Source organism: Anguilla rostrata, chromosome 16 (assembly GCF_018555375.3).
Source record: "Anguilla rostrata isolate EN2019 chromosome 16, ASM1855537v3, whole genome shotgun sequence".
NCBI classification, from domain to species: domain Eukaryota; kingdom Metazoa; phylum Chordata; class Actinopteri; order Anguilliformes; family Anguillidae; genus Anguilla; species Anguilla rostrata.
In genome coordinates this window covers 6479273-6504938 of record NC_057948.1, presented here as the reverse complement: position 1 = coordinate 6504938, position 25666 = coordinate 6479273, and the positions used below count along the sequence as shown (strand labels likewise).

Here is a 25666-nt window from a genome sequence, read left to right as displayed (position 1 = left end):
GCTTCTATTTTTGGTGCGGAATATCTGTTGACGGAATTGCGGAAATATGTACTAACTTACACCCACATCATGCCAGTCTCCGTTGAGAAGAAATTATGCTACAGTTTGTGGAATGTCTAGCAAGGTGATAAGCTAACCACACACACACATTCACACACCCTCTCTCTGTCTCTCTCTCTCTTCCAAAGCCTTCAGTTATTAGATCTGTGTCCCTTGCGGGTAAAACTTTGAAGCTGTGTACGGTTTTGCAGTTTATCTGTTTGCTTATGAATATTCAGTCGAGAAAATAGTAAAATGAATCTGCTTGTTTGATTAACAGGTGGCCATAATGCAGTTCCTGGTATCACATGAATAAACAATAGAGCTTCACAGTTTGTTTTAGCTGGCCATTCAACAGGAGCTTTATGCGGCTGTGATTTGTTCTCAGGCTTCCTTTAATTGGTTTTAAGGGAGCTGTGAGCTTTTTAGCTTCCCCTGCAGGATGTTTTGAGTAACTGCGATAAGATGATGCCGTAGCTCGTTGAACACGCTGCTTCAGCCCTATGCCATAAAGAGACGTGACCTTTACCAGAATAAATTGGAGGTAGGACTACGGCTACGGCTCAGAATTTTTGTAACTAAATATTCTAATAATGATGTAACAATCACTACTTGAAAGCAATGGAGTTCTACAACACCGAATTTCCAGAAAACATTCCAAAAACCTACTCTTCAAAAGGTTTAAATTATTTATCCTTCAGGTTTGGTGTGGCCAACCTTGGCCCTGGTCTTGGCCCAGAGAGTTACAGGGTTTTTATTTTTGGGGTTTTAAAATTTCTCCTCAAAAAAAATCCCAAATCAGTCCACAGCTAAGCTACTAGGTGAGCTAAGTATTAGCGGCTGCGCTAACGCTATGGTAATGTTCTGAGTAACAGTGAGGACTGTGAGGACCTTCGCCGTTTCCACGGCTAGGACTCGCCCCGTCTGCTGCAGGATGAAAGAACGGAAGGTGAAAAGCTGAATTTGTGAGGCGGCCTCCGTCCCACGAGCCGACTTCATTAACTGCGGCCTCCTGTTGGGCGTCGACCCCCCCCCACCCCCGTGCCATCGGGATGGAGCTTGACCACCAGGAAGCATTGCGTGGGCTTATGTCCTCAGCCAGGGGAGGCCAGGACAATTACGGGGGGAAGATTAGGCTGCGCTGGCGGGGTCCAGGCGGGGAACCGGGGGAGGCGTGTAATCCGTGACCGGGTGCGTATCTGCGGACCCGAGCCGCAGCAGCAGCGACGTCAATGTGCTGCACCCCCCACCCCCCCCCCTTCCCCACACGGCCACCGCGTGGCGGTAAATCTGTGCTCCTTATCGCCGACAGGCAGCAGCTGAAATCTACACATCGGGCCGTTCTTCCGTGGCGGTAATTAAAGATCCGCGCGCCGACGGGAATCTTACACCCCCCCCCCCCCCATACTGCGTCCTGAATACGGATAACCCCCCCCCCCCCGCCCCCACGTCCGCATACAGGGCGCGGCTTTATGTTATTAATCTATTCGTCAGTCTTCCTTACTCAAAAACGAGCAATCCTTCCGGTGAGCCGATAGGGCCGAGTCGGGTCACGAGAACGTCCGCGCGCCAGACGCTCGTCTCCCATTCGCCGAACCCCGCGAGCTCGGCGTCATGCCGGGGAAGCCTTCAAAACTTTGGACGCCCCCCCGCCCCCGCCCTGGCCGTGGCTACTCCCAGCGTCCCATCGACGGTAAAGGCTTCCGTTAAGTTCGACGCAGTCCGGCTACCGAGAGAGCGCGGTCCCGCACCTCTGTGATGGGGAGCGTAAATCCGATGCGGCAGGACCTGACGGAATCATGGGAAATCAAGCTTCTCCGACAAGATGGAGACGAAAATCGAAGGGGCGGGCGTTTGGTGTTAGAATCCTCGCCAGAGTCGCAGCCTTCCGTCGGATGCCCTCTACGCCAAATGCCAAAGTTTTGTTTGAGCTTTAGAAGTGTGACGAATGGAGAACTGAACGGAACAAAGCCGTTGATTATGGCATTTCCTGGCCCCATTGTTAGCCCGGTGTTAGCTTCATGAATTGGCTGAATGGGCTGAAATCACAGCTTCTTTGCACAGAACACATCCGCGTCTTAATTATTCAATTATTTATTTAAAAGGTACACAATAGTCCACATATTAGCATTTATGCCAACGCCTGGAGTGCCAGATTTAGCTCAAGAGCTAATTTTTCATTTGTAGTCCCTCGACCGGAACAGGTGCTTTGCGGGCCCCCTGGCAGTCGCAGGCCCCTACTTTGTATCTTTGTCTGGACAAGAGCTGCAGCTGAATGAACATTATTTAAATTAATACAGTGCTACCAAATTTTACACACAGGTAGTTAGCAAAGCTAGGTTTTGGCTGTCTAAATAGAGCTTCCCAAGCCTTCACTCTTCTAAATAGGTACCTAGCAAGCTATGACCAAACTTCTGTGAAGTCATTTTTAGGTTAGTAAGCAAACTGGATAACTAGCAAGCAACCATTCGGCTATAGGACTAGCTGGGTTTAGCTTGTTAGCTCGCTTGTGATTTTCAATTCCAGTGTTTGTTCTCCGTTAATTTAAGTCTGTCTGTATTGAGAGAGCTTTTTTTCCCCCTCTCTGACTCATTGGTGTTCCACAGTATCCCATAAAGTATGTTTATTGTCCTTCATTTGGTTTAATTTGTTTTGCAAATTGCTCATTCATGAGAAACGTTAATCACATGCATTTGCACAGCTTGCGCTAACGTGCTACATGCTTACACTTCTGCCCCCTGGCTGTGTCACCCCGGCCCGTGGGGGGGGTGGGGGGGGGTTAGGGGGCATCTCGTGGCTTTCCATAATCAATCCCATAATTCAGTGTGGCGCTCTGAGGCCGGGATGTGCTTTTGAATGAGTGTGAGGGTATCGCTTGCGCTGGCTGGCTAATTTATAATGGCTAGCGTATTATGCGCCGTGATTCTGTATGAATAAGCGCTGCACTGTAGGTTTCAGTAATGCTCTGTCAGGAGAAACAGATTAGCCTCTTTTTTTTCTGCTGGTTGGCTGATTGTGGAATACATTTCATCCCTTTATGGGGACAGTGGGCTTATTTAACTTTTATAATTGGCTATAAGGGGCAGTGAGATTTCACAATGAAATGCGACCGGCAAGATAGCGTCGTGCCTTTTTGCACAGGTTTACCTCTGCCGTTTGCTATTAATGCAAACGGGACGTTAAGAGAGAAACTCAAAGGAAAACGTATTGCTGTTCGGGGTGAAACGGTCATCAGCGGATATAAGCTCCAACCATGCATGTGGATTCCATATAGGGAACGAAAAACGGGGGGGAAATTTCCTCTTTGTTATCTGGTTGACCCGTCTCGAGGAGTATATTTGGGGCCTTTGTGATGCCGGAGGGTTTGACTGATGCGAGACGATGGACCGGGTGTGAAGTTTAATTAAAACTCTTCTCGGGCAGCGGAGAGGGCACCCAAAGGGGCCTTCACGGCACAGGCCCCGCAGAGCTCAATGAATCTGCTGTAAAACGTGGAAAAAAAGGTTTCTTTCTGTTTAAGTCATCTGTTGGAATTGATCACTGGCATATCCAAACCTCTACTGAGTTCAGCTGTTTTATATCCTGGTTGTAGATATGGTTGAAGGTATTCAAATCAATAATGGTATCGAGGCTGTTTTTCTACTCCTACTTTATTACGACATGAACACTTGCGACTGAACCCATTAATCTGTATAATACACTGTGACGCACATGATTAGAGTGCATATGCAAGCTCTACGCCGGGGGACGTCAAACTAAATTCCCAGAGGGCCGCGGTGTGTACTGGTTTTTGTGGCTTCCTCTCAATCAGCCGCCGAACGAGGTGTGCGGATTCTTTAACGAACCGCTGGTGCCAAGAACAGCTCGAAAACCAGCGGGTACTGCCACTCTCCAGGACTGCAATCTGACACCTTTTGCTCTACACTAGAGGCTGTCGGTCTGGGCTATTCAGTTTTTTTTTTTTTCCATTTGAATTGTGACTACTTTTTATGGCTCCGCGACAGCAACACCTCAGGAACGCCTTGAGGGAATTTCTTCAAATTTGGCACAAACGTCAACTTTGACTCAAGGATGAACTGATTCGATTTTGGTGGTCAAAGGTAAAGGTCAAGGTCACTGTGACTTCACAAAACCTTATGGAGGCATACAACCGCGGTATTTCTAGTTTTTTTTAAAGTTATATTGTTGTGTATATTTGCGGCCTACGCAGAGACCGTAGAAGAAAATGGAGCCCTAAGCTATCAAACAAAACATAGAATCATTTTTCTTAAGCTTTTTATGTGCTCCCTGGCAAATAAATAAAATAACATACGATGAATGCCATTAAGCCAGGCACTGTAATAGGTTCCACATATCTCCAGTTGCATAAATCAGTCACGCTATGGTAAATGAATAGAATATAACACAGTGACAAATGGTTCGGCTGCTTCGGTGCGGAAATTCCTCTCGTGAAATTAGTTTTAGACATTCACCTGGAGGACTTATTGAATCTGCGATTAGGGCTCTGCTTCTGGTGTCTCAGCATTTGCCTGTTCTTGTTAACCTCCGTCATCCCTGCTAACACAAAATATTCTCACAATGTTACTGGAACGTTTTGGCAACATTGGCACTAACATTGGCAGTAACATTACATTATATTATATTGCAGGCTTTTAGCAGACGCTTTTATCCAGTGCGACTTACACAGCTTTTACATAGAATTTACATTGCATCAATTTATACAGCTAGATATATACTGAAGCAATATAGGTTAAGTATTACATTACATTATTGGCATTTGGCAGACGCTCTTATCCAGAGCGGCGTACAACAAAGTGTATAATCATATCCAGGAACAAGTGTGTTGAAAACCCTAGAGGGAAGTAAAGTTCCAAGTGCAGGGAGCGACCACGTAGTTTAACTTGGACCCTGTAGGTTAATATGATCAACACAAACAAAAGTAGCAACAAAGCAGCCTATGCAAATAATACAAGCATTAATTAAGTAGGCACGAGTGCAATAACTAAAGTAAACTAAGATAAACAGCTTACCTAGCTACAAACCTAAGCTTACATAGTCAATTAGAGACTAGTACCTTGCTCAAGGGTTCAACGGCAGTGTCCTACCCGGGAATCAAACCTGTGACATTACAGGTTACAAGACTAGCTCCTTACCCATTGTAATACACTGTATAACCCGTCATACTACACTGGCACGCCCCACACATTGTGTGAATGTTTTTTTGTTAGCTGGGCACAACTTAAACTGTAGACTCTGTTCTATTGCTGAGGAATAAAGACTCCTGTAGAGCAACAAGCTGTTAATGCAGTTAATTAGGTGCTCTTAACAAGGGGTTATGCATCCTCTTAATGCCACGTTGTGGCTGAAACAGATATCTCGTATTCATTTTAAAGACTTTCAATCGATCGAATAGATCCTCAGGCAACTCATTCTTCTCTAAGGTTCTCTAATGCATTTTGGCAAATGGTTCCTTTTGGAAGAGGTTATATATATTATATTGATTAACTGATGGACCGGCAGCTGAAATCCATGTCTTAACCTCTTGAAGAATGGACATCTGGAACCTGCATTGTGTTAAAATCTGCTTTGGCTCTCAGTCATGGAACATTGATTGATTGATCGATTCCTTGATCTCCAGTGGGAAAAAATTCACATTGAACTCGAACGTAAAGAGATGTCTCCCAAACCCTTACTGAATCTAGAGATCGGTTGAAACGCTGAGGTCCTTCAGGAACAGGGTTGATCTGAAGTCAAATTCGACAGGGAGGCCTTAAGAACAAGCAAACCTCATGGGGGATATTTCTATTTGTGCAGGACCATAGCTGTTACCCAATATCTTGCTTGTAAAGTGTCTGAGGTCACCCAGCAGCCCAGCTTGAGTGCTTGTCATGCTGCCACTGCTATCTGGCTGGTTGCAAATGGTTTTTGCCATTTCAGAAAATGTTTAGGAAAGAACTTTTTGTCATGATTTCCTTCTCAGTTTTTTTCTTCACGATTCAGATTTGTGTGTAGATCTTATTCATCATCAGTGATTCTTGCTATGTCGTATTGATTCGGCAGCGCGCAGATAAACACTATTTTCTCTGAAGCGTGATGTCAGCGCGATACTGCTCATCAGTCGCGGTTGTTTAGTCGGGTACAGACATGAGCTGGAGGAAGACCCTTCATGGTTAACATCTTCATCTCGGCCAACTGAAACTCCCTCCTCTGGCCGTGCTACAAGGCTGCTGGCAACAGCTGAAACTATGGGGCCCATCCATGCGCTAGAACAGTGCCTTAACAGATACCAGACTGTGGGGCCCATCCATGCACTAGAACAGAGCCTTAACAGATACCAGACTGTGGGGCCCATCCATGCACTAGAACAGTGCCTTAACAGATACCAGACTGTGGGGCCCATCCATGCACTAGAACAGTGCCTTAACAGATACCAGACTGTGGGGCCCATCCATGCACTAGAACAGTGCCTTAACAGATACCAGACTGTGGGGCCCATCCATGCACTAGAACAGTGCCTTAACAGATACCAGACTGTGGGCCCATCCATGCACTAGAACAGTGCCTTAACAGATACCAGACTGTGGGGCCCATCCATGCACTAGAACAGTGCCTTAACAGATACCAGACTGTGGAGCCCATCCATGCACTAGAACGGTGCCTTAACAGATACCAGACTGTGGGGCCCATCCATGCACTAGAACAGTGCCTTAACACATACCAGACTGTGGGGCCCATCCATGCACTAGAACAGAGCCTTAACAGATACCAGACTATGGGGCCCATCCATGCACTAGAATAGAGCCTTAACACATACCAGACTGTGGGACACATCCATGCACTAGAACAGTCCCTGAACAGATACCAGACTGTAGGGCCCACCTATGCACTAGAACAGTGCCTGAACAGATACCAGACTGTGGGGCCCATCCATGCACTGGAACGGTGTCTTAACAGATACCAGACTGTGGGGCCCATCCATGCACTAGAACAGAGCATTAACAGATACCAGACTGTGGGGCCCATCCATGCACTAGAACAACACCTTTGGTGTGTTTGTTCAAGCTTGTGTGTGTGTGTGTGTGTGTGTGGGCATGTATTACTATATTTGTGAGAACCAAATATCCCCACAAAGATAGAAAGATGAGGAAAATTACGCAAGGTGGGGACCTTTTTTGTTGGTCCCCACAAGTTCAAGAGGCTGTTTTAGGGTTAGGATTTAGGATTAGGGTTAGGGTTACAATTAGATTAAGTTTAGGGTTAAGGTTAGGAATGTAGTGGTTGGGGTTAGGGTTAGAGGTTACGGAATGAATGTAAGTCAATGGGAAGTCCTCACAAGTATAGCAATACGTGTGTGTGTGTGTGCATGTGTGTGTTTGTGCGCTCGCTTGTTAAGGACCAACTTAGACATAAACATAGAATTTGAGATTGATTTCCTGAGGAAACGTCCAGTCCCGCGCGTCTGAGATCATTACCGTCGCTCTCTCTCCGTCTTCGGTCAGAGTCGGGAAGGCTGCAGGCCAGGCGGCGGAACATTGCGATGCCGGAGGCGTCTGCTGCTGGTTTATTTTTCCGAGACGGAAAGTCACGGGACGTTGTTTATCGATTTAACTCCGCCGAGCTGCTGGGAGAGAATAACGGGCGGGCGTGGAATCGCGGGAGGAATCGCGCGATAGCGGAGAAGGCCGCACGAAGAACAGCCGGCGCGCCGTGGGCGCGTTTGACGCGTGTCGCGACAAACAGCCCCGCGGGGTCCGGGGGGGGTCTCCGTGAGCCTGGGGTCCCCCCGTCTTTTGAGCTACGCGCTCTTTTGAGACGGCCCCTGGCGCCCCCCGTTTTTTGAGCTACGCGCTCTTTTGAGACGGCCCCTGGCGTGGCTCCGTGTAGGGAGTGTGGGTTGTTGTGGGCGTGGTGGGTGGGGGGGGGGGGGCAGAAGGAGGCTTTTATTCCTTCGCCTTCCTTCGCCGGCGGATTAATTACTGTCCTTCATGAGCGATGGTGGCGGCCCTTCGGTGTTTGATGATGGACGCGATGAGAGCGTGGCTTTCTAACTCACCCGTGGGGGTTTGTAGAAAGGAGAGAGCGCGGCCTCAAACGCTGTGCTGCGTTCTTTTGTTCCTGGACACACACACATACACACACACACATACACAGATACACACACCCCCAGCCCCCTCACACACATTCACACACACATCTCTAACACACACACACACACACACACACATACACAGATACACACACCCCAGCCCCCTCACACACATTCACACACACATCCCTAACACACACACATACACACACACACATACACAGATACACACACCCCCAGCCCCTCACACACATTCACACACACATCCCTAACACACACACACACACACACACACATACACAGATACACACACCCCCAGCCCCTCACACATTCACACACACATCCCTAACACACACACACACACACACAGACATACACAGATACACACACCCCCAGCCCCCTCACACACATTCACACACACATCCCTAACACACACACACACACACACACACATACCCAGCCACACACACAGACACACACACACACACACATACCCAGTCACAGACACACACACACACACAACACATACCAAATACACACACCCCCAGCCCCCCCTCAACACACATTCACACACACATACCCCCCCCCACCACCACGCACACATCCCTAACACACACACACACACACACACATGCGCACGCGCACATACACACACACACAGACACACAGTCCCCCCCCACCACCACCACCACCACACACAAACCACACAACCCCCTCACATACACACACACACACACCCAGCCCACTCACATACACACAGTCACAACCCCCGCCACTCCCAGCAGCCCCCACTGGACCCCCCCCCCAATTGTTTCCACTGCAGTACATCCCCTCTTTGATCACAGGCTTGCATTCAGCTTTTCCCCAAACACTTCCACTCAGACCAAAGCTGTTCAGTCGCCCTTGGAGGGCTGCTTGGTCCCCCGCTCAATTCATCAATTAAGGTGGTTTATTACTATTTCCCAGCATTCCTGCTGAAGTTCGGCATTCGCACCTTGAAATTGGCTTCAGTTCGGTAGTGCATCAGTTCCAACGAGCAACGTTTTTTTTTTTTGCTCGGGGATGAACCTTCCCGAATCACTCTTTACAAAGATTCTGTGAAAATAAACTCCTGCACATTGTAGAGGTTCACCCTGCTATGATGACTATTAATGCCCATAATTTTGGATGTTGGATGTCAGGTGTCCACGTACATTTGGCCATACAGTGTACGTACCGAAATGTTACTTTCTCAAGCACACTGAATGACGTCAGATAAAGATTTAAAATGAGGACAACATTTTCAAGCAGACAAATATATTTTTAAATACAATTTCTGAATCGGTTTTGCCATATATTGTTACATATCCTGACACAATCTCGAGAGTAAACATTTCATGGCTTTATTAGGATACTTACCAGACTTGGCAACTCTGACTGCTGAAGCTGAACTAGGAAATGATATGAAGATTGAAAGTTTCTTGCCATTGTATAGGAACAGTTATGTCATGACAATTTAAATAAGTACTATACTCTCTCTCTCTCTCTCTCATGCACACACACATGCATCAAGAAACAAAGTGCATTTGAAATGTTGGGTATTTATTTAGTGAATCGCCTTTTTACAGCAAACGTGAGACAAAATACAAAAGGATTGTTCAAATGTATTCAGCAATCTTGTTATCGAAGTCCAAGTGTCTTTCACTTTAAATATCCCTGTCAGACATTTCCAGGAGACAATGCAATTGTCAGAGAGGGCTGCCATTCTGTTCAGCTGAGAAATTGAGCTTGTGAGGAGCCCTCTGAACGTGAAAATATTAAATCCTAATACAATTACAGTCTCTCTCTATTCCTCCTCTTGGAGGGAGTGCGGTCTTCGGTGAGCATTATTTTCTGTCTTTCAGGCTGCTTGAAGAGCACCATGTCAAGCCTATTTTGGGCAGCTTGAATCATTTAAAATAGTTTAAGTGCCGAGGCGGTGTCACCGTATGATTTCCCAATCGCGGAGTGTCAGCCCCTCTCTCGAATGTGTCACCTTGACCCTCGGAAGCCCTGCTAACCATTCCTACCAATCGAATCGAATCGAATCGAATCGAATCGAATCGAATCCCGGACCGAATCCCATTAAGCTGAATGACTTTTTTTCTCTCTGAACTTTTGACTTTGTCAAACAAATGCAGGTGTTAATTATGCTACCTAGCAAACACAGTTACTTTTGCTTACGGGATAGGTCTCTCTCTAGAGGTTTTTAAATTGTATTATTTCAGGTTTGTGGTTATGTTTTGATTGGGCCAGACAGGTTTTGTAAGCAGTGAAGGGTATTTCAGGTCCTGCAGATACTTCTGACAACTTGCCCGCTCTATAATGGCAGATATCAGGGCAATCGAGGGCAAACGGTCTGAAACAAGAAAACACACTTAAAGCAACTCCAAAGCAGATTGCACAGCGATGTCATCTTTTCCACAGGCTGCACAAGGGAGTGCATTGATTTTTTTAAAATTTATTTATTTTTTTACAGGGTTTGTTCACAATTATAAACATAAATATCACTTTAAAAAAAAAATCATGCCAGGACTTCTTTCCCTTTGAATTCTCGGAGACACTTGTAGTAGTGTTCACATTGGTGGCTGTGTGGGCTGCATAGCTGTGGGAAGTAGTTCCACTCGAAAATGAGATTAAATGTAAATGTTTTAAGGAATAATCGGATAATATGCACAAGCACAACCTCTGGAGGCAAAACATCACTGCTCAAGCTGCTTTGGAGTTATTTGAAGTATATTGTATTACAGGCAATGTCAATGACACAATTGCAGATTATTTCAGATGCATTTATGGTGTTATGCTTTACTCATGACAAAGCTGTATATAACTGGATTATGAATTTAGCCTATTGGAGACCACTCTGGGGAAGTGCAGGAGATGAACAACAAAGGGAACTGGTGTTAACACCTCGCCCCCTACCCACCACACCCACAACACACCACACTCCCTACCCACCACACCCACAACACACCACACTCCCTACCCACCACACCCACAACACACCACACTCCCTACCCACCACACCCACAACACACCACACTCCCTACCCACCACACCCACAACACACCACACTCCCTACCCACCACACCCACAACACACCACACTCCCTACCCACCACACCCACAACACACCACACTTCCTACCCACCACACCCACAACACACCACACTCCCTACCCACCACACCCACAACACACCACACTCCCTACCCACCACACCCACAACACACCATACTCCCTACCCACCACACCCACAACACACCACACTCCCTACCCACCACGCCCACAACAACACACCACACTCCCTACCCACCACTCCCACAACACACCACACTCCCTACCCACCACACCCACAACACACCATACTCCCTACCCACCACACCCACAACACACCACACTCCCTACACACCACACCCACAACACACCACACTCCCTACCCACCACACCCATAACACACCACACTCCCTACACACCACACTCCCTACCCACCACACCCACAACACACCACACTCCCTACCCACCACACCCACAACACACCATACTCCCTACCCACCACACCCACAACACACCACACTCCCTACACACCACGCCCACAACACACCACACTCCCTACCCACCACTCCCACAACACACCACACTCCCTACCCACCACGCCCACAACACACCACACTCCCTACCCACCACTCCCACAACACACCACACACCCTACCCACCACGCCACAACACACCACACCCCCTACCCACCACGCCCACAACACACCACACTCCCTACCCACCACACCACAACACACCACACTCCCTACCCGCCACACCCACAACACACCACACTCCCTACACACCACGCCCACAACACACCACACTCCCTACCCACCACTTCCCCTACGCACCACACTCCCTACACACCACGCCCACAACACACCACACTCCCTACCCACCACTTCCCCTACGCACCACTTCCACTACGCACCATGCCCCCTACGCACCACTCCCCCTACGCACCACTCCCTCTACGCACCACTCCCACTACGCACCACTTCAGACTAAACATACTTGCCTTGTTCGTTTTGTAAAAATATTAACGATGGAGTGAAGGCGCAATTAGCAGGCAAATCGATGTGTGTCGACGCTTTAGTCAATTCGGAGTGCTGCGGTTTGCTGAATAAACTGTCGGTGAAGCCAGCCGTTCTGCCTGACAGATCTCACTTCTGAGGTTTTAGTTTTCACCAGCACAGTTTAACTTGGAACGTTCACTGTAAGCTTGGGGTGTTTTTTTTCTTCCCGATGCAGCCGGTAGCCAGTATGCTATTCAATGTTACTCCAAGGACGGTGGATAGCAAGACTGCACTTTTCTGCTGTCTGTGTGTGTGTGTGTTTGTGTGTGTCTGTGTGTGTGTGTGCGGGCCTGCGTGCCTGCATGTCTGCGTGTGTGTGTGTGTGTGTGTCTGTGTGTGCGCGCGCGCGCATGCGTGTGTGTGTGTACTGAAGACAGGTTTTTGAGGGAAAGGTCAGCTGAGTTTCTCGCTGCGCTGTCAGTGAGATATACCCTCCCGCTGCGAGCTGTCTGCGACTTCTCTCCCTCCGTTAGAGTTCTGATTTACCTCACTCCTCCGCAGCGCTCCTCAGCCTAGCAGCGCCACAGCCCCTCCGCTTTGGGGGCTGAATTCTCCTGGAGCCCCTGGCTTCTCTACCTAACCGCCATAATTCTGTTCTTGGGTGTGAAAATAAGATGTGATTGGTTTTACGTAGGCTAAATTAGTTTTCTGTCATCGCGATGCGCAACCTAGTTTTCGTAGTTTAGTTGAACCGCAGTCCGCAGCGGGGACTGTACGCTACTCAGAATCATGCCGTACTGACAAGCTTCTGAAAACAAACAGGAAGTAGGAGTGATGCTTTGCGCGTGCTCTTTTTCAAGCGTACCTGTCCAATTCCACGCCAGCGAATGTGAATCCGTGCTAAATATCAGGAACTGTAAGCTACTGCAGGTAATGATGTACTAACCAACAAAATGGCCTCTTTTGTTCTATTTATTTATTTGTTTGTTTGTTTGTTGGTTGGTTTGCTTGCTTCAAATTTGCTGCTGAGCAAATCCAATTCTCACCCCTTGTTGGAACGGCCATCGTCTGCGATTTAGGTAAATTGGGATATTTAACAGTCGACCTTGGCAGGACTAAGAACTATTACACCCTATATTTGATTAAATCATCCTTGGCCATCCTTTTTTCTTTCTGGCATGAATCTTCATATTTTAATAATCGCACGCTGATGTAGGTCAACCCGTTGGAGTGTCTTCCTGATCTGCGTCCCAATTTGACAGGCTTTATTAGCAGAGCTGAAATATAATCCTCCCTCAGCCCGAATGTGGAACACAGCACACAAGCTCAGACTTTTCTTCAGCAGGACTCGTTTGTAGGTTTCGTCTGCAGTTCCAATCGTGTGTCCTGTGGGTTGTGACTCGTTTTTGATTCACATTGATTCATTTGTGTGTTGGGGCCAGGTTTAAACGCCGAGGTTAGCGCTGCACCTGCGCGCTCAACCAGACGCGACTCAGCAACTCGTTTTTGACTGTAATCCAGTCGTTGGCGGACTGGGAGAGAGGGGTGAGGTTGAGTTTGTTCCACTGTGTTTTGATTTGGCCACAGTGTGAATGGGCCACGGTCATTAGGAAGATTCAGCTGGTGTGTAGCATGGATGTAGAGCAACTGAAACATAGACTGTAGAAAAATATGGACCAAGTCACCGTGGCCCTCCACCCGTTGACTCTCCATGGGCTTTGAAGCCTGGGAAGTGTAGTTCATGGGCGCCGCCATGTTGGAGCCAGAGGCTGCGCAGTAGGGACATGAAGTCCGGTCGTCCACTAAGCGCCTGTGACACATGGTGACTCTGCAGTGACGCAAACTGTCCCTGATTCGTCCACAAAACATTACAGACTTGTCCAACTAATTCAATAACTTAACAAATCAGCGCGTGGTGAGACATTAGACGAAGAAGAAAAACAGCTATTGCGACTACATTTTCTTGTGGGGAAAAATGATTGACTTTCGTATTTTGACCATGCTGTTACCATTGGCATACATTGAAACGGGTGGCTGAAATATACTATACTGGAGCCAACCGCAGTGGCGCTAGTGAGCAACACCTCTCAACAAAAGGAGGAAGTGGGCCTTCAGAAATGCAGCCTGGTCTTTGCCGCTTGAGCTGAACTGATCACAGATGAAGTGCCAGTGTTCACTCCTCCTTCCAGTACCTGAGGAAGCAGGCATGGTAGCTGAAGCCTGTGCAATAGCTGAAGCTGCTGCTAGCGCATAGGCACATAGGCTGTGGTAGCTGCCACTTCAGAAATCTGAGGAGCAGTTCTTCCATCATTTCTTCTTGTTTTGACTGTGATTTTCTGTCAAGTTCATTTATGTGTAGATCAACGAATTGAAACCGCAATACCTTCTTTCACTGAATACTTTATTGTTTTGGATCCTTGTGTGTGTGTGGGTGCGTGTGTGTGTGCGTGGTTGCATTTTAATTTAATTTGAGAAACACATTTAGAGGAGATTGAATGGATGAGACTGAAATAGAGTTAAGTACATATCATTTTTCCATTGAAGTATCTTTTAGAGCATACATTACACCTCATTAACATTGACAATAGGCTGGGTTTTCAAAACCGCGACTCACCAAATGTGTTCAACAGTAAAATATATATCCGTATGCTCGATTGTACAGTAAATTATGTAGATTTGTCCACTGAAAAGCAACATTGTGGAATTGCACCTCGTTGCCAGAATTGCGTCATTTTCGGAATTCTGAATTTCTGAAACGGGGCTAGGCTCCACAAGGCTCCACTGTAATTCCAGCTCTGATTACCTGTAATTGAGGACCAGGAAAGAAAAGAAAGTCCCTTGCGCAAGTCAGCGGCTTTCCCCTAGCGCACGCCGTTTGCCGTCGCCCGGACAAGCCACAGGAAATGGCGAGCGAGCGGCGCTTTTATTTTGAAATCCGGAGGAGAGGCTACCGGCCGGCCGGCGGACATACCGCCGGCGGCATCGACAGCGCTTTGCTGTAAGAAGCTCGCCGGGTGAGACCGTCACGGCTGAAGGGATCCCCCGCTCTCCGCGTCCAATTTACCCCCGCGGCAGGAAGCTAAATATTGACTCGGTCACGCCTCTCTCTCTCCCTCCCTCCCGCTATTGAGTTCGCTCAGAATTGCTTCCTCTCGTCGAGCCGGTCTTCCTCGCACATTTTTGGCAGCTCGCTCTTTAACCCCTTCTAGCCAACGCCGCTGCGCCCCGCCGAGACTTCCCAGAATCCAGTTGGGCCTGGCCTGGCCGGCCGTTTGTTTGTCGCAGGACGAAACGAACGAAACCGGGCAGGAGGCCCAACAATCCGGGCCAAAAAAACATGCCTGCAGGGTTTTTTAATTTCGTCGCAGATAAATTCCTCAATGATTATGTGAACGCTGCAGCTGGCTATAGTGCTAATCCTGGTTGGAGTGGTCCAATTTGTGAACGTTGCTTACTTTCTGTCATTTTATTTGAAGTGCATTTTTTGCTGCCACACATCTTTTAGAGAGAAAAAAATGGGCACTTGAGGAGAAGTAGCACACAGGAGGAGGGGGGGGTTCTTTAAAGCTGAATAAATGTATGTCATTTGTGATGTGTCACTTTTCAAATAAATAAACATTTGATTGAAAGGAGAGGTAGCACACATTACAGGGCCATTTGAACCTGTCTTCTTTTCATCGCAAAATAAAATGGCCGCTCCTCACAGAAGGTGTGACACCACTTCCTGTACAGTTTCCAGCGGCATCGCCCAGCAGCTTTGCCATTGGCTGGTGCAGCCTCATCGCGCCGTTTGCCAATCCTGCTCCGGCTTGTTGGAAGGCGCCAGGTTATAGGTTACAGGACCGGAAGTGTGTGCAGCAGTGTCTCTCGCTGCTTGACTAAAGTCCGAATAAAATATGAATGTAAATGGGAAAGCTTTTATACTACACAAAGAACAGTAGAAAACCTGTACTTTGTCGGCCGGTAAGCCTGTTCCCGTCACGTCGGCGTAAAAATAGCGTGGTTTGTTTTTTTGTTCCGGACAGGATTTACGAGCGCGTGGTAGACCCCCCTCAGATGGACCTGACCCCGGGCAGCGGAGTGTGGCTGGGGCAGCACAGCCATAAGCACGGCCTGTTCAAGGTAAGACCGTCCGCCTGAGAGAGTGCACCCTTCAGCCGTGGTCCCCGGCCCTGGTCCCGGAGAGCCGCAGGGTCTGCTGGGGTCCCCCGCCCTGGTCCTGGAGAGCCGCTGGGTCTGCTGGGGTCCCCGGCCCTGGTCCCGGAGAGCCGCAGGGTCTGCTGGGGTCCCCGGCCCTGGTCCCGGAGAGCCACAGGGTCTGCTGGGTCCACCCTGGTCCGAGAGCCACAGGGTCTGCCGGGGTCCCCGACCCTGGTCCTGGAGAGCCACAGGGTCTGCTTGGGTCCCCGGCCCTGGTCCTGGAGAGTCGCTGAGTCTGCTGGGGTCCCCGGCCCTGGTTCTGGAGAGCTGCAGGGTCTGCTGGGGTCCCCGGCCCTGGTCCTGGGGAGCCGCAGGGTCTGCTGGGGTCCCCGGCCCTGGTTCTGGAGAGCCGCAGGGTCTGCTGGGGTCCCCGGCCCTGGTTCTGGGGAGTCGCAGGGTCTGCTTGGGTTTATTTTCAGTGAACAATCATACCCAAAAAAAACCATGTGAAGTGGAGTTAGATGTGTAATCAACTGCTTTTCATTGGACAATACAGTGCTGAGCAAGAACAAAAATCAGCAGACCCTATGGCTCTCCAGAACCTAAGTTTATTGTTTATCCCCATTTGTTGTTGCCAAGGCAACAACTACTCTTCCTGAGTTGCACATAGAAAATGTATGCATGCATACACATACTGTACATAAGCGTACACATGCCCAATTTTTATACATAGTTTTAAACCTGTGCTGTGTGAAACGCAGTACACCTCGTTATCAACCTTGCTTCATGTATGTGACCTTGTCATTTATTCATCCAATAAAACAAATGCCACGATAAATTAAAAAGCTTTGTCTACAACCGGCCTTATTTCCAGTTCTCAACGAGGCGTTAATTGAAGGAAAGGGACCATGGGATTCTCCCGGCTTCTCCGGACTTCCCAAATTAGTCAGTTCTCATTTCCTGGGAAAATGCCGTGCAGGAAACCAGGAAGTAATGAGTTTGTTATTTTTTTTCTTCTTTTTATTCCCGAACTTTATTGGCTGCACGTCGCTCAGTCTCCGCTGTTTGAACTCCTGTTTGCTTTGAGGTTAACGGAAGCGTGCGTTTTGTTGAAGGTTTTTCAAACTTCTGTGGAGGTTTCCTCGTTTGAAGTCCCCGGTGAAAAATGAAACAGTTGTTGGCGTGTGTTTGAAGCGCTCGTTCAGACACGGGCCGTGTGTGTGTGTGTGTGTGTGTGTGTGTGGAGGCAGGGAGACCCTTCCTTGTCAAACCTGGCCCTCTGCTCCGGGGGTGAAGCCTAGCGCCTTAGTCGCTAGTGCATCGTAGTCATGTCATAACGTCCGTAGCAACAACCGAACGGAGACGCTACCCAGACACAATGGCGTCTCCGGTGTAATGGAGACTGGGGGTACCCCTAAAGATAACCCTTAAATTCAGCTCATTAAGTGACTTGGCTGAGAGTTAGATGAGCAAAATTAAACTTTCATTGAGACAGTTTGCCAGTTAAAGTTGTGCACTTTTGGGATTGGTGTGGTAACAAGGAAATTGATTTGAGCTGTGCCAAAACTGAATGATTGCCACCTCAGAAAGAAGAGGAAGCACCATTACTGATCAATATAATGGAAAGAAAGTAAGAAACTGTTAGCGAATCGCCGCAGTGGCTCCCCCTGCAGGCCAGTGCAGTGCGGTGCGGGAGGCACAGACGTTACTGTCCCGCCCCTCAGCACAGAGCTGCTGAGAGGCTATAGCTTTTATTACAGCACAGGCTGGGATGATAAAGCTGTACAATAATCAATAATCAGCGCCCAGCGCCATCGTTCTCCCCAGTCTCACAGCAGAGAGAGAGAGACTCTGGGAATAGAGCTGCAGTTTAATGGAAATGGAGGAACGGCCAGGGCGGTAAACAATAACTTTACGATTCCTGACATGCGCGCGCAACACGGTCTCACGAAAACGCACACACACACACACACACACACGCACACACTCAAACACACACACACACACACCCATAAATCTTTTAACCGTGCGCTCTCACCCTACATCAGTTTCAACATCAAATTGATTGCTTCCATCTTCTTTTAAGTGCAAATTGCATATTAGACTGTTAATCACGTTATTGCTGTAATTCATGTTTAAGTTCATTTTTATCAAAAAGCTCCTTGCATACGAATATGAGATGTAGTGTAATTTATTTAAAAACTGCACGTTATTAAAACCACTGAGCAAACATTCACAGATATGCAGTTAAAAACAGCTGCTATCAATGCCTCTGGAGAAGAAGAGAAAAGGAAAAACAGGTCCCATTTCCAGGCCTCCTTCACCAACGCTCTGCTTACGCGCTGTCAGAGATTGAGAGTCTGATGTTCAGCTCAAGTACTTCGCTGGCCCTAATGAATACGCGGCTTCTTTGGAACATGAGTATTGATTGGTTAATTATGTCAGGTGACCAGGCTGCTTGTGAAGGAGAGGCCAAACGGCTCCGAAATGTTCCCCCGGGGATGGCGGGGGGGGGGGCGGGGGGGTGGGGGGGGGGGGGGGGGGTTTGAGCTGAAATTATCTACACACTCCACTCTTTGAGTTGCTTGTTGTTCAGGAAGCTTCAGAATAGCGAGGAGGTAAGGCTCTTGTAGGCTGGAGGAAGTGCTCGTGAATGACTGTTTCTTAACCCTGCTGATTACCCGCCGCCCACCCCCTCTCGTCCCGGTGACTCACAGGCCTCCTCCGGCCAGCTCACGGCAACCCTTCCGGCGTTAAAGCTTAACGAAGAATCCGATGTTCCCTTTTCGGGTTTAATTCCGGAGGCTGGAAGCGTAGCCCCTCGCTAACCGGGCCCCCGGTTGCTAAGCGTCCGTGTTCCTGGGATGGGGTTGTTTGGGCGATCGATGCGGAGAGGGCGCTGTCCCGTGTCCTCCGTGCCGGGCCTTAGACGCGGTCGATGTCCCGCTCTCCGGCTGGTTAGCCGTCCGGGCCTTGTTGCTTTGGCTCACCGGCGAGCTTTCACAGTGCAATTTATACGAGGGTAAAACTTAAGCGCTTCGTGTTTAAATTAAAGGGGCGGAGTGTGGCGCAGTGGGTAAGGAACTGGGCTTGTAACCGAAAGGTCGCAGGTTCGATTCCCGGGTAAGGACACTGCCGTTGTACCCTTGAGCAAGGTACTTAACCTGCATTGCTTCAGTATATATCCAGCTGTATAAATGGGTACAATGTAAAATGCTATGTCAAAAGTTGTGTAAGTCGCTCTGGATAAGAGCGTCTGCTAAATGCCTCTAATGTAATGTAATAAAACTTAAGCGCTTCGTATTTATGGGAACTGATTCATCCCACTTGAGTTTGCGTTCCTCTTAAGGATTACATGTAGGAAAGGTTAGTATTTTTCTTTCAATTGTAACTCAGCTTGTAGCTGTTCATTGAATGCACTGCTCACGTCAGTGTTTTATAGTGATGCAGGTTTTTGTGCATTCAGATGTTCTAAATGGACAAAATTATGATGGTAAATGGACTGATTAATAGCGCTTATCCAAGGCTTAATTGACTCTCATTGCCAGCAGAGGGTAGGTAGGTGTCTGTCAGGCACTTGACAGCAGGCGGTTGAGCACCTCATGCAGCAATCGGTCTACTCTGAGCTATGAAGAATGCTCCAAGGATGTGCATACATTCGTCTAAATGCGATTGCCGTGAAATCTGCGGTGAACATTCACGTTCCTAAGAGGAATAAACCCATCGATTTTGGTGACCCCATGACCTTTCTTCTAGTGCTAATGTCTCACCAAATATATTACCTCGAAAAGTGATTACCTCTGGTGCCAGCAGATATGCTGTGTGAGGGGGAGCTTGTTGTGTCTTGGCAAAGTTCTGCACTCTACCAGGTGAAATTTTTTCGAGCTGAAACCTAAGTCCTTGTTGCATTTCTTTATTAGATGACAGTTGGTCCTAGGTGTCAGATGTGGAAGCAATGATTATGGCACTATGGGAGGATACCTTACCTGATCAAGAGGAGCCTTCCGTCAAGGTTTTAATCATGGACAAGTTTTGTTCCCCAGGTGTGGAAGGTCTTTAGACATTGTTTAACTTATTTGAATACAGTGACATTTATCCCTCAAAGGTTTTTTAAAAAAAATCAAGTTAAATTCATTTGAACTATACCCTATCTGGGCTACAACCCTAAAGGTTTTTTTCAAAAAAAGGAAACTTTATTGTTTACCTTGATGAGCTGCCAATAGCTATCCGCTCTACCTTTGGGACGTCAGCCGTTGTTTAGTTTTGCCGCTTTGATTTGGCATTCTGTTTTAGGAGTGGATTTCACCTTGGCCGTCCAAACCAGTTGCATCTCATGCAGCAAATTACCTTTTTCACTTTCAGTTTGAGGAACTGACAGACTTGTGGCCAAGCAGCTACAAGAGAAGTCCATTATATCGCGTTTTTGTTCCGAAGTAGCAAATGCAAAATGGCGTCTTATATCGAACCGGTCAAGGTCGTTCACGTCGCGCCGTTCGACAGAGGCGCGTAATCTCCGTCGTGTGTCGCGTAATCGCCCGTGGCAACCGAATCGGCTCTGCCCGGGGCTCCGTCGCGGATTGACGCCGCGCCGTTTACCGCGGCGTTCGCGGGCGGGCGCGACCGGCGAACGCGGCGGGCAGTCTGCGCCTTCGTTTGCCGATGGCCGACTGCGGGCTGGGGAGACGTGAGCCCCCCCACCCCACGTCGTCTGACAGGGAGAACCGCCCCGCCCCGCTCCGCCCTTGCAGCACCGCCACTCAAACTCCCGCTCGCTCGCCCGCCGAGCCGGAGGGGAGAACGGGCGCTCGCGGGCTCCTGCCAATGAGATGCGGCGACTTCGGGCAGCGCCCGTCAACGACAAGAACAAAAAGATTCCCCAACGGCTTTTGGTAAATGGACTGCATTTATATAGCGCTTTTATCCAAAGCGCTTTACAATTGATGCCTCTCATTCACCAGAGCAGTTAGGGGTTAGGTGTCTTGCTCAGGGACACTTCAACACGCCCCAGGGCGGGGTTTGAACCGGCAACCCTCCGACTGCCAGACAATCGGTCTTACCTCCTGAGCTATGTCGCCCCTACGCACTTGCGAACCAGGAAGAGAACGATGGTTTCAACACAGTGACAATTCAGAAGTTTTATTTTATTTTATTTATTAGCACAAAAATATGAATTCATGCTTAGTTGATCTATGCAGTGATTAATAGAAAATGTGAAGGGTCAAAAAACCAGAGAGGGCTTATGCAAGGACCTCCCCTGTAGAGTACACCATAGGGCTCAATCATTAAAACACAATTGTGGTAATTCTGAGTACATTAAATCATTAATTAAAAACTGAACAGTGACATTTATTTTCAATGTTCATGGAATTCGGCAAAGGTTTTTGTCTGGACACGCAACTCAATAACTCAAAAGATTCAATGATTGTAGTTGTCATGGCACAATACAATCAACCTCCACATGGGAACTGGTTTGAATATAGTGTTACTTGTTGTCCCTGTGGAACAGATTTGATAAGACCTTTTGTGTTAATAACACTTGGAGGTGGCTAACACATTACATTACATTACAGGCATTTAGCAGACGCTCTTATCCAGAGCGACTTACACAACTTTTACACTGTATCCATTTATACAGCTGGATATATACTGAAGCAATTCCGGTTAAGTACCTTGCTCAAGGGTACAACGGCAGTGTCCTTACCCGGGAATCGAACCTACGACCTTTCAGTTTCAAGCCCAGTTCCTTACCCACTGTGCTACACTCCGTCACCACCAATGCAACTCCCCGATGGTAAGACTATTGTCTCATCAGTTTTATCATCAGTGTGTTCATTCTCCCTCTCTGTCCCTCTTTTTCTCTCTCAGGGAACGATCCAGGATGTGAAATTCATTTTTGCTCCGAACGGATACATTACGCAGTGCCCCAACTTGAACCGTAGTAAGTATCTCCAATTTCAAAAAAATCGGACGTGATTTTTTGGTTAGAAATATTTTCCCTAGGTTCTCAGATTGTTATTACAACATTGCTCACTTCCTTGTTTCATAGAACACCTGCAGATTGATGCCCTCTGAATCTGACCATTAACCAACTGCCGATGTATTTTATCACAAGAAATTTTATATCAAATTTCCTGGGTGTAATTAGTTTGTTCACAAGTGTTGAACCCTCAGCTGGAGGATGCTTTGACAGTGGGGAGTTTCTACCATGTGTCATTGTAATTACGTCTTGCAGTTAAGACTTTTGTGAGATGGGAAGTAATGGAAAACAAAGACATTTTGTGCAAAACATCTTATGGAGATTGAATAAAGCAATGTAAAGAGATTAGGCGTTCTTGTCAGTTACACTGAACATGAGAGGAGGTTACATCAGACCAATTTGCGGTGGAAATTTGAGCTTGCACAATATACTAAATCTACCAGAAGACTAAATGTACATGTGGGCTGTCATACGGGAAATGAACCGGACGATATGTTTCTTTTCCTGTCGTGACTCATCAGGAAGATGGTAAACAAGATGAAACCCTCTTAGCCAGAACTGCGGAAACATTCCCTTCCACTTCCCGATGGTTTCTAATTGGAAAAAGACATTTAATATGAAGAAAGCGATGTTTGGGTTCTGGGCCAGTGCTTTGACCTGAAAGCAGCCATCCATAGCCTCCCTGAAATTACATGTCATTTTCTTTTCTGGACACGAGTTGTTACTGCTGTCTCAACTTGGTCTCTCTCTCTCTCTCTTTCCCTTTCTCTCTATCTTTCTCTCTCTACGTCTTTTTCTCTCTCTGTGTGTGTCTCTCTCTCTCACTCTCTCCCCCTCTCTCTCTCTTTATCTCCCCCCCTCTCTCTCATTCCCTCCTTTTCTCCTATGGAGCCTGTCCAACCTGTAGTGATTTCCTGAGCCTAGTGCAAGGAATTATGGACCTGCAGGAGCTGCTGGCTAAAATGACCATAAAGGTGAGCACCTGTGTTGGCCAGTATGAAACCAAGAGGTTTGTTCCCCCCCCCCCCCCCCCCCCCTCAGAGTTTTAGGAGCTACTGTACCCTAGTGCTTTAGTAGGCTGAAATGAGAATGAATGTATGTGAATGAACATTGGCTAGCAGAACGCTAATCTGAACCAGGAAACCGCCGTTATGCAGATCTGGGGAAATCAACACTTTAGGAGCCTCAGGCTGGCTCATTTTTAGATGCAAAATAAGACGCACGCTCACACACGTACACATGTGCCTCTTAGCATCTCTTAAAATATCCTCACGATGCATCATCGCTGTCTAACTGTTGCTTGCATTGAAGTCCCCCTTCGTGTCACCCATGCTTGCAGGACATCGGCATTATGTGGGCAAAAAAAAACACTTAAGAAACAAAGAAAAGGACTTCTCTGGAACAGTAAAAACGACAGCATTACTGCTTACTCACGGGACATTTAACCAAGTGTTTTAGTTGTTGAGCTACGAGGTGCGTTGTCTATATCGTCTCTGCAGCACTGATTTACATGCCACCTGCAGTCGGCCACGCACAGACACGGACGCAGTTAAATTTAGAGAACGGCCCCTGGATACGCAGTCATGCAGACCATTTATTAGGGAGCGGCTGCGTCTAAATATCTACTTTTCCCACCCCTTTACAGTGATTTAGACTTGTGCTTTAATTTGGACAAAATTAAAGCACAGGTCTTTAATTTGGATTTTCCACACAGAAGCTACGAAGGAGAAACTTGTAGCTTTCCGTTCCAGACGCTCTCGAACTGTAACTGCACTTACCGCTTACGGGTTTGAAATTGGGTTTCCCGTCGCGCACGTCGCTGTTTTGCTGCTGCCTAGCCTCGCGGCGTAATTCACTGAGGCGATGGGCACAGTGGAGAACAGATTCAGGCCCAGTTGAGCAGGAAGTCAGAGGCACAGTTTAACAAGAGCGCACAGCACGCGCGTAAGTGGCCAGTTTAGTCCGGTCGGTCAGGGCGAACCCGTCGAGTGAACGCACCAATCAGCACAACCTTTCATTATTCATTATTCCGGCGTGAAATGTAGGTGTAGGTGTAGGTGTTAAGCAAAAGACGCGCGCTCGCACGCGGACAAGCGCACACAACATACTAACACACACACATATACACACACACACGCAAACACACACACGCACACACATTTAGGGATGAAAGTGTGGTGCGAAAATGCTAAATTCTATGTTCATGATCTCCCTAGCCGCAGTTGTGAGAACTGTGTCGATTCCATTCCATTTTTTTGGGGGGGGGTTATCTGCACACACACACACCCTGAACAATTATCTGATCATTTATTGGCTCATCAGGCCTGCACTGCGGTGTGCCGACAGACTTTCGGCTAGTCACGCCCTTCACAAGAGAGACCTTCTTGTTTTTCAGTCAGTGTGGCTCCTGCCCAAGCTGAAAGAAGGGTTTTTAATTAATTAACTCACAAAAAATGCTGGAAAAGAACGAGCGCAGATACGTAATATTTAGGTGCGTTGCTCGCTTTTAAGGAGCCGCTATAACGAAACGGCCAAACTCCGGAAGACGAAACAGCCAAACTCCGGCAGACGAAACGGCTTTCCAAGGTCGACGGCACTGTTTAATTCAGGGCGGGAGCCCTGCTCTTTGTGAGACCTTTCTCTGGTCAATAAGAGCGCATCGGGCGGGTGGAATGCGTTTCGACCGGGTTCTGAGCAAATGGCAGCGAGCGGCGGAGCTCGTTCGACCGGCCGGCCTCAAAGCCGTTGTGATTGACAGCAGGTCTCCTGAGCGTAGGCGGCACGGACTCGTGTGCACACCGCCGTTCCCCCAACTGGCCACCAACAGGAAGAAGCGGCGGGGTCGGGGGGTTCGGGGGGGGGGTTATCATCATGGGTGGGGTCATCCCTCTTTCTGATGGTGTGGGGGATGCGGAATTATTACCGAACATTGTTCAAAGAGAGCTATTGCCCATCTTCTGCCGTGGTTTGAAGACTCATCTCTTCAGACTACACCTGGGCTAATTATCTATCACCACTCTGCAGAACATTTCTGTCACTTAAATTCCCCTCTTTCATGCTGTACATGTACCTCCATCCAGCACTTATTGTACCTTGTATAATTATCTTGATGTTGTAGCTTGTCATGCCTCCTAGTTTGACTTAGTATAGGTTAGGTCAGAGTAATGTTTCCTGGACTTAATGTGTCCATAGCTATGAATAACTGTACAAAATGAGTATTGTACCTTATCAGACCTGTGTTTTGTAGTTGCTCCAATGACCTTCAGTATGCACTTACTGTACTTTGCTTTGGATAAATAATGTGATGTAATCTAACAAGGCATCGCAACCGCATTTTCCTTCATGAGATTGAAA

The 25666-nt window shown here is 47.9% G+C and overlaps 1 protein-coding gene across 1 annotated transcript in view; it reads left to right on the top strand.

Annotated features, from left to right (window-relative positions):
• The window catches only part of LOC135241831 (protein kinase C-binding protein NELL1-like), a 290330-nt gene that overhangs the window by 102222 nt on the left and 162442 nt on the right, over nt 1-25666 (top strand). Inside the window, exons 5-7 of the mRNA XM_064312554.1 lie at nt 16221-16317; nt 22201-22273; nt 23204-23286. Coding sequence (XP_064168624.1) covers nt 16221-16317; nt 22201-22273; nt 23204-23286 — 253 coding nt within the window. The remainder of the gene's footprint in view (nt 1-16220; nt 16318-22200; nt 22274-23203; nt 23287-25666) is intronic.